This window comes from Molothrus ater, chromosome 19 (assembly GCF_012460135.2).
Source record: "Molothrus ater isolate BHLD 08-10-18 breed brown headed cowbird chromosome 19, BPBGC_Mater_1.1, whole genome shotgun sequence".
NCBI lineage: Eukaryota > Metazoa > Chordata > Aves > Passeriformes > Icteridae > Molothrus > Molothrus ater.
Window position 1 is genome coordinate 10727044 of NC_050496.2, and position 13159 is coordinate 10740202.

Consider the following 13159-nt stretch of genomic DNA (forward strand, 5'->3'; position numbering starts at 1 on the left):
TAACCATTGGTTACATTTTGTTCCTGAGGCCTCTCAGCTTCTCAGGAGGAAAAAATCCTCCATAAAAGATGTCTGTGACACATACCCATCACCCATAAGTTTTGGACTTCTCTTCCCCCTTCAGACGAACAGAACCACCCAAGAACAGCTCACAACCAGTGATTGCCCAACTCCCCGGATTGCCCAAGGAGCAGAAGCGCTTGTCCCTGCTTCCCCCTCCCCAGCTCGCCAATTCTGCTCCTCCTGCGCTCACAAAAGTGGCTCTGGTGAACCAGCTGCCCTCGGCCGTTGTGTTTATTGCTGCAACAATGCGGCACTTCCTCACCGGGGCTGCGGGAACCCGGCAAACACCGGCGCTGCCAGGAGCGGCACTCGCTGGGATGGAGCAGCAGCAGCGCGGGGAGGCTGTTCTGGAGCCTCTGCCAGGCCAGGAGAGAGCATTTGGGCAAAGCTTTCCCACCCAGAGCTCATGGCAGACTTGGAAACTTAGCAAACAAATGAGGACGAGGAGGAGGAGGAGGAGAGTTTAAGCAACGAGGAGTGACTGCAGGGCGCTGGCATTGCTGTGGGAAGCAAGGAATCGTATTTACAGCCTGCTCTGGACATTGTGAGGAGCTCTCCGGAGCAGTCCATCCCTCAGCAGCTCCAGCTGACCTGCTGCTGGTGCCGCTGCCTTTCCCAGGAGCATCCCCAGCTCTCGTTTTGTTTTTTTTTTTTGGGTGTTTCAGGGGTTGCTGCAGCAGCGCTGGGTGCAATTCAAGGCGTTTGTGGCAATTCCTAAAGCCTGGGGGGCTCTGCCCCGCTGCATTCAGCGGTCACCTTGTTTTTCCAGCACAGCACGGGCTCCCCCGTGGATTTCAGCTGTTGTCCCTCCCCAGGGCAGGGACAGCGTCCTGCTGCGGACACCTGCCCTGGAACCCAACACCCCTGCACTGTCCAGCAGAGCCGGGGCTTGCCAAACTTCAGGCTGTGCTTACAAGGCTGTTTTTGTTCCTGCGAGGCTGCCGGCCAGGCATTTCATCCTTATTTTCTTTGTCTTAGGCCACGTCCACCGTAGGGAGGACAAGCTGTTAAAAACCATTTGGATTTCTGCATATTTCAACCCTGGCCAGCCTGACCGAGCTGCCACAGGTGACTCGGGGAGCAAAGCCGTGGATCCCATGCACTGCAGCCAGGCTCGTCCTTCCCTTGCTTCCAGCCTTGCTCCAAAAGATCTTAGTCCGGGGATCAAAGCTCTTGTTTTGGAAGGGATGTTTCATTTGGTTAAAGAGAAGGATTTTCGGTTTAGGAGCGGTGCTGTGCTGTGCTTGCCCGGCTTCTGCCTGCTAGGGTCGGGAGTTTGGGATGGGAACCCTGCACCGTAGCATTTTATTTCCCTTCACTAAAATAAAGAAAGGGACAAAAGGAACGAAACTTTTCCGTCTCCGCTATTTTTTCTCATTGCCCGGGGCCTCGGCCATCAGCCGGGAACGGGAGCGAGCGGGCAGCCGGCTCCGGCACGGGACCATCCCAAACTCCCGGTGAAGTCCCCCAAAGCCTTTATCCCTGCCGGGGGAGGGTGAGGGCACGCCGGCGGCAGGTGCCGGCTGCCCGGGAGCGCAAGCGGAGCGTCCCGGAGCCGCGGAACGAACCCGCAGCGGCGCTGCCTCCCCGCAGCGCGGCCGTGCCCGTTCTGCACCGCGGCTTCTCCGGGAGTCTCCGTACCGGGAACTCGCGGACCTGGCGCTTTCTCCTGTCCCCTCTGCACCGGGGAACGCGCTGCCTTCTCCCGGGACCCTTTACACCGGACACCGGGGGTCCCGGGTGTAGGGTGCCAGCAGGGGACCCGGCGGAGACCCTCTACATGGGGATCCAGGGACCCGGCGCCTTCTCCCGGGACCCTCCGCAGCGGGGGCCCGGTGCCTTCTCCTGGCACCCTCTGCACCGGGCACCCGGGGAGCCAGTGCCTTCTCCCGGGACCCTCCGCAGAGGGGACCCAGGGACCCTCCGCACCGGGGATCCCGGGATTCAGGGATCCAGCGCCTTCTCCTGGCACCCTTTGCACAGAGGATCCGGGGATCTGTTGCCTTCTCCCCGGGACCCTCCGCAGAGAGGACTCGGGAACCCAGTGCCTTCTCCCCGGGACCCTCCGCACCGGGGATCCCGGGAATCCAGGGACCCGGTGCCTTCTCCCGGGAGCCCGAGGAGCCTCCTCAGCGGGCACCGGGGGACCCAGCGCATTCTCCCGAGCCCCTCCTGGCAGCAGGAACCCCAGCTCCGTGCGCCGCTCCGGAGCATCCCGGCTCCGCTCCCGGTCCCGCTGCCCGGTCCGGCTGCGAGGCCCCGCCCCCCAGAGCCCCGCCCCGTATCGTGATTGGCTGCGGCCGCGCGGGGGGCGTGTCCGGCGGGGCCGTATTAAACGTGCCATGGCCGCCCGCAAAAAGGGGCCGCGGGCGGGCGGGAGCGCAGTGCGAGCGGAGCGGGCACCGGGCACGGCCTCGCCACGGATCTTTCTTACCCCTTCTCCGCACCGGCACCTCCCTCGCGGCCGCCGCAGGTAAGGATCGCCTCCTTCCCCGCGTCTCTCCCCGAGCAGCGGAGGCGATGCGCGGCGCGCGCGCTGTCGCGATACCCCCGCGATAAAAGCGTCGGCTTGGAGAAGAGGGGGGAACTCCTCTGCGTTTCTCACGGAGCTATTCTCAGCGCCTAAAATAATTCGATAGGTATGGCTGGAGCGCCCGAGCATCTGCTTGCAGCATCTGTTTGTGCTCATAACTTTCCATGCACCAGCTGCTTCCCCCCCCTTTTTTTCGCCCCCCTCGGGATATTTTATCCTGGGGAAGGGCTGGAAGTTCGCATGACAACTCCGCGTCGCACAAAGCGCACCGCTCCATCCCTTCGCCTTCTTCTCGCCTGTTGTTTCCTGCAGAAGCGGCGAGTCTCGGCTCGGGTGTGTGGGTTTGAGCGCCCGGGATGGTTTGGAGGGGTGTGAAATGAACCTGTAGCTTCATTCATCGGCACGGTGCAAACGGGAGGGCTTCTTTCTTTTTGACCGTCCTGCCAAAAAAATGGCAAGCAGGACAAAAAAAACCCCAAAAAAAAGCAATTGGAAAGGCAGCGAAGAGCTGTATTGTTTCAGCTTAGCTCATGATAGTGAAAGGAAAAAATACTGATAAGAGAATGCAGATGGATTTGGGGGGTCAGTGACCGGGGCGGGGCCGCTGGGGACCCGCAGGTGCCGCTGGCCCGGCTTGAGCCGCAGCTCTGTCCCCGCAGCCCTGTCCCCACCCCGCGCTTGTCTCCGTGGCTCAGCCTTACCTTTACACTTGTTTGCTTTTCCATCCTCGCAGCCGGTGCTCCGCGTACACCCCCTGGTGATGGCTGCTCCGCTCGGAGCTCTTCTGTCCCCACTCCAAACGCCCCGCGCCCGTCTCCTTGGCAGGACAGCAGATGCGAGCGCCACTTGTCCTTCCCTTTCTCCTATTTCTTCGCACCCATTTCCCCGCATCATGTGCTCTTTTTTAATTTTTTTCTCCCCCCCCCTCACCCCCCTCTGCCTGTCGCTGAAGGTCAGATCCTTCTCCCCAAGGCAGCTCCGCGTAACTTGAGTCGCGGCCGGAGGAGCCCTGGGGAATGACTTTTAAGGAGAAAGGTTACGGAGGGGCTGCGAGGGAGCAGGAATGTGGGAGCAGGCTTGGCCGCTGCTTTGTTCTGCTTTCCGAGGGCAGCAGGGCGGGTGCGCTTGGCCGAGGTGCTGCTGGTGCTCTCTTGGCAACGTGTGCCCGCCTGGCTCCGCAGGGCTCGGTGGCGTCAGCCGGGGAATAAGCGCTCCGAGCGCTGCCTGCTGCTCCTCTCGACCCCGTCCCCCGCTCCTCTGCGCTCCGGAGTTATCCCTCCGAAGGTCTTTAACCTTTTCCCGAATTCCCCTCCTGCTGTGCCTTGCGATGTGAGCGTCCTTCCCCCGGGATGCTCAGGGGAAGGTTTGGGCTCCTCATGGTGGCATTTCCCCAAATGCTGGCTCAGAAGTGCTGCAGATGCAGCCCAGCCCCGTTTTCTCCCTCCTGCAAGCATCCCCTCGCAGCAGAGCCAGCCAGGTTCTCCGGTCCCATCTCATCCCTGCCCAGTAATCCCGTGTCCCTGCCGCTGCTGGTAATTCCAAGCTGAGTTGCTTATCTTCCCTTCCAGGAGGAAAGGTCACCTGGACTAATAATAATAATAAATATAATGAATATAATAATAACCATGACAACACACCTGGTGATGATTGAATTTACAGCTCTGTGTCTGGCTGCACTGCACTGGGCCCAGTTAGGCAAATACTGGGAATCCTGGGCTGGTGCTGGCTTGGCTCCCTCTGCCCAGTGAGGGTTGCAGGGCTGCTCCCACACCAGCCTGGAATTTTTGGTGCCACCAGCAGCTGATGCTGGGGTGGAATGAGGAGCAGCAGCCTTTGAGCAGCAGGTGGATTGGCACAAGAAGAAATAGCATTTGGTTTTCCTGCTGCTTTGTTCCTGAGTTTTTTGGGGAACTTCTGGTGGAAGTGGTGGTGAGGGTCAGGGTGAGCATGGAGCAGGTGCTGGGGCAGCCAGTGGATGCACAGGGCATTTCACAGGACCTGCATTTCCACGAGCAGGAGTGAGATCAACCCCTCTGTGGCTGATCCGTGTGTGTGGTGCTGCTCCTGCTCCCATCCCACCCATCCCATCCTCCCTGCCCCAGCACTCCCAGGAAGAGAGGCAGTTTGGGTTGGAATAGCAGGCAGACAGCTCTGCTGCCCTGCACTGTGCCAGAACTTTGTGCTGTGAATGAACTTCCAGCAGGCTCCAGAGCTGCCCCCAGGCTCACCCCCAGCTTTTGGGGTCCTGGGAACCAAAGGGGTGCAGCTGCACTCCCACAGCACAGCCAGTGAGGAGGGATCCAGGCAAGGGACAGGAGGGAAGAGGTGCTCAGTCCTGCAGGGGAGGAATATGACAAATTTAGGTCCCAAACTTCTAAATGCAGCCACAGGACGCTGGTGTTAGGATTTCAGGGATTTGTGGGCTCCAAACAAGTGTCCTCAGGTTGAGACTTTCGTGGGAGAAGCTGTGTAATCAGACACTTTAAATGTTGCAGCTTATCCTTCCTTCCACCAAAAGTTTTCATCTATATCCAGGAAAGAAAAGGGGAAAAAAAGCAAACTCCAGAATAAACTGTTTCCTAGGCTGTGTGTTTCCATCAGTTTGGAGCAAACTCCAGGCTTTGACTGTGGCAGTCGAATATAACTGTGATTATAGGATGTGGTTTGCGAAAGTGATCGATTTGCAGAGCAGTGCAATGGCTTTTCAAGAAGTTTTTTTATGTGGGATGTATTAACAGTAATTTCACTTCCCTGCTGTGTTCAGGTTTCTAATAAAAGTGGGGTCTTGGCCAAAACAAATCATTTAAGTGAGCGTTTAAAGAATTCTTTTGTATTTTTGAGCACGATATCCTGGCGGGAATGAGAAACCCTGGGAACAAAAAAGGTGTAAGGGGGGGGAAAAAGTGGATCCTTACACAGTGGAGGCGAGACAGTTGTAAAAGTAAGAACAAGTGCCCAGAATAAGCACGAGGGCAGCTCCACCAGAAGTGTTCAGTGCTGAGAGCTGCACTCAAAGGGGCATTACAGAACCCAGGAGCTGCCAAAATGTCTTGTCTGAGCTGAAGTCACAGATGACTAATCTTTGGCAAGGAGGCAGCGGGACACATTCTTGCATAACAAACAGGAGCGAGGGGAAAAGAGGAGGTGAAAGTAAACCCTGAGGAGATCCTGGAGGGAAAAGCAGCCTGCACACACAGCTGATGATGTTGCTGTTTGTCACCTGCTCTTTTCCTAACAAGTGTTTGCTGAGTTCAAGCCTCTGTAATGTGGCTGAAGGATGTGGGAGGGCTTGAGGAGTTGTTTGAAATCGCTCGAGTGTTTGGAGCACATCAGCTGGGCTTTAGGGGCTGCTGTTGTTGGGAAAGGAGATAACATCTCCAGCTGTTGAGAGATTCCAGTCAGAGAAGAGCAGAGGTCCTGCCGGGCAGGGGTTGTGCTCCGCAGTGGCTGCAGTTTTGTTGGCTTTTGGACAGACTCAGATGAGTTTTGATAACATTAATTTAGGAAGAGCGCCGTGATTTCATCTCCTGCTACTGTAAATGGTTCTGGAGCCTCCCGTGCCGTGCCAAAGGGACAGCAGACATTCCTCTCCACCCGGGTTCAGCTCTATTCCCTCCGTGGGCCATGTGTGGCTGGAGCAGTTGCTTTAATGCATCTCCTCTCCTCTGCAGTATTTCAATTCCATTTCCTGATATGCAGTACATGACTTAATGGATGACGCACTTGTTAAAAGCTAGACCTGGGCCTAAGCCAGACCTCCCTGAAACAAGTTTTTGGTGCCTTCTCCCCGCAGGAAGGAGATTTTGTAGCTTTTCTGCTGAGTCTTGGTTGGTGGCATTTCAGACTCATGGGACCCTCAGGGCTGTGGCCCAGTGGAGATGGAAGGGGCTGCCTCGGGCTCCGGAGGGGAAGGTGCTGGGACTTGCTCCTAAAGGTGTTAGGGAGGCACTCAGCTGATCCTGCTGCGTTTTACTGGTGGCTTTAGCAGGAGCAGATGAGAGGTTTGAAAGGTTTAATTGTTTTTGTCAACTCAGGCCAAACTTGACCATGAAAATTACAGAGATCCCGATGGGTTTATGGAGCTAGAGAGAAGCTACTGCAGCCCTTGTTCTTGAAATTTGCTGAGAATGCACAGCTCATTCTGTTAGCTTAATTAAAACAATTGTATGTGCTTTAATTTCATGTAATCACCGCTATCTGTGCTTCCCAAGTTTATTCCCTGCCTCCACCTTCCCTTTTGCTCGCTCCCTGCTTTGTCACGGGTCAGACAGTCCACGAGACACATCATTAGTCGCTATAAACCACTTCAGCATTTGTGTTTGAACAGCAGAAGGATGTTCAAGGGAGTTGTTTGTTTCAAAATAAGCAGAAATCACAGTTATAAATAGCAGAGAGATCCTTTGCGTGCCCAGCTTTAAAGTGAATATTGCTCAGGCTGGTGTGACACGTTCCCTTCAGTGCTTTCCTTCGGGAAGGGCAATTCCTTCCTTGCAGTAACCACGTGTGACCCCTGTCCATGCACAGCTGTGAATGTTGAGCATCGCTGAAAATGTCATTAAGAAAGAGGAAACTTCCTGCAGGCCCACAGGTGCCATTCTCCTTGATCCCCCATGCTTTTCCTCCAGGATCTAAAGTGCAATTTCTCTTTCTCTTGCAGACCATGTCCTCTCTATGACGGTGGCTTGCTGAGCCCACCCTGCATGCCAGAAGAGCGTCCTTGGTTGATCCGAGGGCTTCTGGGGACTCCGGCCTCCGCCCGGTTTTTCCGCGTGTGTGTGTTCCTGTAGAACTTTCAAAACTGTTTCTCCAAAGGGTTTTGCAGAAACTCAGACTGTTTTCTAAAGCAGAAGCACCTCAGTCCCCGGCAGTAGTGATGGGCAGCGTGCGAACCAACCGCTACAGCATCGTGTCCTCGGAGGAGGACGGCATGAAGCTGTCCACCATGGCCGTGGCCAACGGCTTCGGCAACGGCAAGGGCAAGGTCCACACCCGGCAGCAGTGCCGGAGCCGCTTCGTCAAGAAGGACGGGCACTGCAACGTCCAGTTCATCAACGTGGGCGAGAAGGGGCAGCGCTACCTGGCCGACATCTTCACCACGTGCGTGGACATCCGCTGGAGGTGGATGCTGGTGATCTTCTGCCTGACTTTCATCCTCTCCTGGCTTTTTTTTGGCTGTGTGTTTTGGTTGATCGCGCTGTTGCATGGGGATCTGGAGAACCAAGAGAACAGCAAGCCTTGCGTGTCTCAGGTGAGCAGCTTCACCGCAGCCTTCCTGTTCTCCATCGAGACCCAGACCACGATCGGCTACGGCTTCAGGTGCGTCACTGACGAGTGTCCCATCGCCGTGTTCATGGTGGTTTTCCAGTCCATCGTGGGCTGCATCATTGATGCCTTCATCATTGGCGCCGTCATGGCAAAGATGGCTAAGCCAAAAAAGAGGAACGAAACTCTGGTCTTCAGCCACAACGCCGTGGTGGCCATGAGGGACGGGAAGCTGTGCCTGATGTGGCGCGTGGGGAACCTGAGGAAAAGCCACCTGGTGGAGGCGCACGTGCGGGCGCAGCTCCTGAAATCCAGGATCACGTCGGAAGGGGAGTACATCCCCCTGGATCAGATCGACATCAACGTGGGCTTTGACAGCGGCATCGACCGCATCTTCCTGGTCTCCCCCATTACCATAGTGCACGAGATCGATGAGGACAGTCCCCTGTACGACCTGAGCAAACAGGACATGGACAATGCTGACTTCGAGATCGTGGTCATCTTGGAGGGCATGGTGGAGGCCACCGCCATGACCACGCAGTGCCGTAGCTCATATCTGGCCAACGAGATCCTCTGGGGCCACCGCTACGAGCCCGTGCTCTTCGAGGAGAAGAACTACTACAAGGTGGACTACTCGAGGTTCCACAAAACGTACGAAGTGCCCAACACACCCATCTGCAGTGCCAGGGACTTAGCGGAGAAGAAATACATCCTCTCCAATGCCAACTCCTTCTGCTACGAGAACGAGGTGGCCCTCAGCAGCAAGGAGGAGGACGAGATCGACACGGGCGTGCCCGAGAGCATGAGCACGGACACCCACCCGGACATGGAGCACCACAACCAGGCGGGGGTGCCCCTGGAGCCACGGCCGCTGCGGCGGGAGTCGGAGATATGACTGGCCAGGCTCTGCCTCTGCCGCGGGGCTGGCAGGACAAATGCCCACCGTGTCCGTCGGGCGAGGGCTCCTTGGCCTGAGAAGTTGGCCCAGAAGAGGTTGCAGACAACGGTACTGTGGAAGAGTGGTGTGAAGGCAGCAGACCCGAGGAACCCAGGCTGGTTTTAGGGCTGTCCTCAGAGGAGGGACGACAGGAAATGAACTCTAAACACAAAGCACTAAACATGTCTAAGTATGAACAGAAGGCACATATGTTGTAGAATAAATTATGTATATATTTTTTTACAAAACTTGAACTTGCAGGCAAGCTTTGGTTGGGTTATTATTATTTTTTGTTTTCAACTTTTTCCAGAATGCTTCTCTCTAGGGAACAAGAATGTTTTTAATGGCATAACAAAGGCAAGAATCTGCCTTATTATTATTATTATAATTATTTTTTAAAAAGCTGCTGCTAACTACATGAACACAAATGGTTATTTTTGTTGCAGTGTAGTTTTTATTTTCTCTTGTGTAATTTAAAAAGAAAAAAAAAAAAAGTCAGTGTTGAACTTTTTGGGTTGAAAAGCTCATGATCAGTTCAGAGAGGCCAATGTTGCCAGAAAGTTTAAACTCCTTTTGAGGCCAGTAGTTGATAGCTAGAATCAATTTCTCTCTTTCCAATTACATAAGGGGCATTATGTAATATCAGGCCAATCAGTAGCCTCCAGCAAAATTATGATTTTTTTGGGGGGAGAATTTAATTCTCTGTCTAAAGGAAAAAATGAGACAAAAGTTATGTATACATAGGAAAAAGTACTAAGTTCAAACTACCTAAGTGGATACCAAAGAAAATGCACAGTTTTGCACAGTGGAGTTTATTTTAAAAAAAGAAAAAAAAAAAAGGAAAAAAAAAGGAACAGGCTGCTTTAAACAACAACAACAAAAAATCAAACCTCAGACACTTTTTTGGTTTTTGACTTTTTTCTTTTTTTTTTTTTTTCCTTTTCTTTTTAAGACCTTGATTTTGCACCTTATTCTAAAGGCTTAAGGCTCGGATCTAAAGCAAGCTGGGCCTCCTCCTCTTTCCCCCTGTTCTTCTGTGGGGGGAATAAAATCCCCCTTTTCTTGTAGGAGAAAAAACTCAGCTGGGGGAAGCAAACCAGCGTCATCTGCGTGTCCTCCCCGGCCTCCCCAGCTCTGAGCAGAGGAGCTTTCCCTGAAATTGTGCCACGGACACGTTGTGGAGCTGCTGGCTGATGCCAGAGGCTGCTGGAGCTTGGCCACGGATGAGCCAAGCAGCAGAGAAGCCCCCAGAAGAGTTTTTTGAGGAGGAAGGAAGAGGAGGAAAGGGCCTTGGCAGCACAGCACTCAGGAGTGGCAGAGGGATGTTTTGTGCAAAATGCTTCTCTTCAGCAGGGCAGGGGTGTGAGGGAGCTGGGTTTCCATCTGGTGGAGAGAGAGGGATTCTGTGGGGAGCACGAGGCTGCTCCATCTCCTGCCTCCCTCCCCAGCAAACCCCAGCTCAGCGGGTGACACTCACCCATCGCTCGTCACCGAGCAGATTTTGTCACCTTCAGCAAAGCTCTGGCGGTGTTTTGGCTCCTTCACCCAGAAGGCTTTAAATTCTCTGTGCCTCTAAGCTCAAGGAGACAGCAAAGCTGTGCTTGGCCCCTGCTCGTGGGGGCGGTGGGGATGGCAATCCCAGATGACTCTTGCAGTATTGGATCACTGTATGCCATTAAAAAACAGCTTGTTCTAGGTCTGGTGTCTTCTGCACGTGGATATCTGTGAAGGCCTCTGGCCCCTGGCAGCCCTGCCTGGAAGAAATGCCTGCAATGAACTGGTTTCTGATAAGATGCTGTCTACAGGGTTGGAAACTGGGGGAATTCCATGGTGTAAACACAGATTTGGGCTCCTGGAGAGGGCAGAGGACGAAGTGCAAGTCCTGAGGCTGTTTCTGGGGTGGGAGGATGGACGAGGAAGGGAAGGGTGGACATTCAAAGATGGTCTGGTTGCAGTTTCTGGGTCAACAGCGGTGGAGACAACAGGGTGCTGCTAGTGCTGCTAAGGGTGACGTTCCTGCAAAAGGAGAGAAACCAAACCAAAGAGTATTCAGTGACACAGAGAGGGCATGGAAACACAACGGGGAAAGGGAGGCTGGGCAGCAGGAAGGGGACCTGGTGTCAGATCAGCATCCCCCAGCTGCACAGCGCTCCCACTCAATGATACTTGAGATATTTGAGAGAGGGGTGAGAGATGGGGGGGATGGAAAATGCAGGATTTGTCTCATTTCTTTGACACACAAGAAATCCAGAGAGTTAAAAAGAAAAAAAAAAAAAAATCCCCTCCCCTTTAACATTTCTGGTGCAGAGGTTTTGGGTTTGTTTTCTTTTTTCTTTTTTTTTTTTCTTTCTTGTTCGTTTGTTTTGTTTTGTTTTTCAAGTCGGTTTTTCAGAAATATTTTTAAAAAATTGTACATTTTATAAAGTTTATCAAGTATTTTCATATTTAAAGCCAAATGTAAATAGAAGTCTGTAAGGGAGGACAAGGAGAAGACAACGAAAAGGCCACAAAAAAAAAAAAGTATCAATTCAGCTCAGCAGTCTCGGCTCTCTAGGACTAGATGCTACAGGTTAGCATGATTTTTAGCAAATTACTTGCAAGCCTTATAGGATTCCTAATGCTCTGAACTTCTCTTTATTTATTTTTTAAGCATGGACTTTTCCTTTGAGAACACGTTCTGGTTCCTGGCGTTTTTGCAGAGCTCCCAGAGCCGTGTGGAGGGGGGTGTGCAGGTGTAATCCACTGCTAATCTCTGCTTGTTCTTGCTTTCCCAACCCTTTGTCTTTGCCCAGGGAATCCCACATTTCAGCCCTGGCTCTGGGAAGCTGCTGGGAAGAGCCCTGCAAGTGGTCCCTTTCCTCTTTTTCCTGTCAATTTTGGCTTTCTCACCAGCAAATTGGAGTAATAATTAAAAAAAAAATATTATTATTAAGGACTGGACAATGACTGACAGCTTTCCTTCAGCTCCCGTTGATCGTGGGCCAAGCTCAGGCTGACTTTAAACCTTGGACTTTAAACTTTAAACCTTGAAATTTAAACCTTTCCACTTAAACTTCGCATTTTCAACTTTACATTTTAAACCTTAACATTTGAAACTTTAAACTGCCGGAGCTCTACCCAGAGCCTCCCCCAGGCCTTGGTTCAGCCTCTTTATCCAGGATAAATTGGCTGACCCAGCTCACACGGAAGCTTTTATCCTGTCTTTTGCTTAGGGGCTGGGGGGGAATATGTTATTTCTGCCCTTCCCTGAAAATACTTGAATGAGACACATTGTCTGACCCATAATTCTGTGTACAGTGACAGGAGCAGAGGTGGTTGGGGATGTTTCCCTCCCTCCCTCCCTCCGTCTCTTCCGTGCGAGTTCTCCTGGGTTAAGTGGCCAGGGTAGGGATCCTCCCTCATTAGCTGGCTTTAATTAATTGAATTTCACGGCTCTCCCAGCCGTGAAAACACTCCTGTGTTAGGGGAAGCCCTCGGAAAAAGACAAAGGGTTCAGATATTTAATTTGTTCTCGAAGTTTTTCTTTGTCATGATGGATTACACAAGGTAAAACTGAGAAGTACTGTAATGTCTTTAATTCTGGCTGCTCACCACATTGTGGAGTAGAAGGTGCTGCATAGTTACCACCCCACAGCCCATCAGAAGCTGATTTTGTAAGGACTTTTTTTGGCCTGCAGCTCTTGTGAGACGAACAATCTCGGCATCTGACAGTTGTCCATGACTATTTTCCTGTTTTGCAGCCTTTTTGTATCGAAGTCTTCCTAATGTACTGCACAAATTGTGGATTGTACAGATTTTTATATATTATGTCTTATTTTATTATTTCTAAATAAATAATTAAAAAAATGAAAAAAAAAAAAAAATGAGGATGAGCTCGGTGTGTGCAGCCCGTGTGTAAAGGAGGAGGGAGATGGGTCTGGAGGGGGATATTGAGCTGTGTTTATGGTTGTCTGAGCACAGGCATTGTCTGGAGCTCTTGAGGAACAGACAGCTCCTTCTCTGCCTCCACAAAAGGCAGGAGGAAAGGTGATCCCATCGTTATTTCCCAGGGGAGGACACAAACGAGACTTGGACAGGGAAAATCTGCCCCAGGAGCTTTCTTGAGGTCACACCTGGGACTGCAGAGCCCCAGGTCATTCCTTGCTCCGAGTGGAAATGGAAGAAAAGCTCCAAAGCAGGGAAGGGGGGAGGGCTGAAAGCACCCAGAGAATCAGGAAGGGATTAAAAAATTAAGCAGGAAAATCATCTTGAAATCCCCGTGTTTCGTGTCTGCCTGGAACATCTCCTTATTGAAACGCTCCATTCCAACGAGGCTGGGTGTAATCTGCATCCCTCATTTCCCTGAGCCCTGTGTCACCAGGACA

General features: G+C 52.6%; 1 protein-coding gene across 1 annotated transcript; it reads left to right on the forward strand.

Moving 5' to 3' along the window:
* Positions 1–2430: 2430 nt before the first annotated feature.
* KCNJ2 (potassium inwardly rectifying channel subfamily J member 2) lies at positions 2431–12646 on the forward strand. Its single transcript, XM_036394673.2, has 2 exons — positions 2431–2536; positions 7254–12646. The coding sequence occupies exon 2, from the start codon at positions 7470–7472 to the stop codon at positions 8751–8753; it is 1284 nt and encodes a 427-aa protein (XP_036250566.1). The 5' UTR covers positions 2431–2536; positions 7254–7469; the 3' UTR covers positions 8754–12646.
* The last annotated feature ends 513 nt before the right edge of the window (positions 12647–13159 follow it).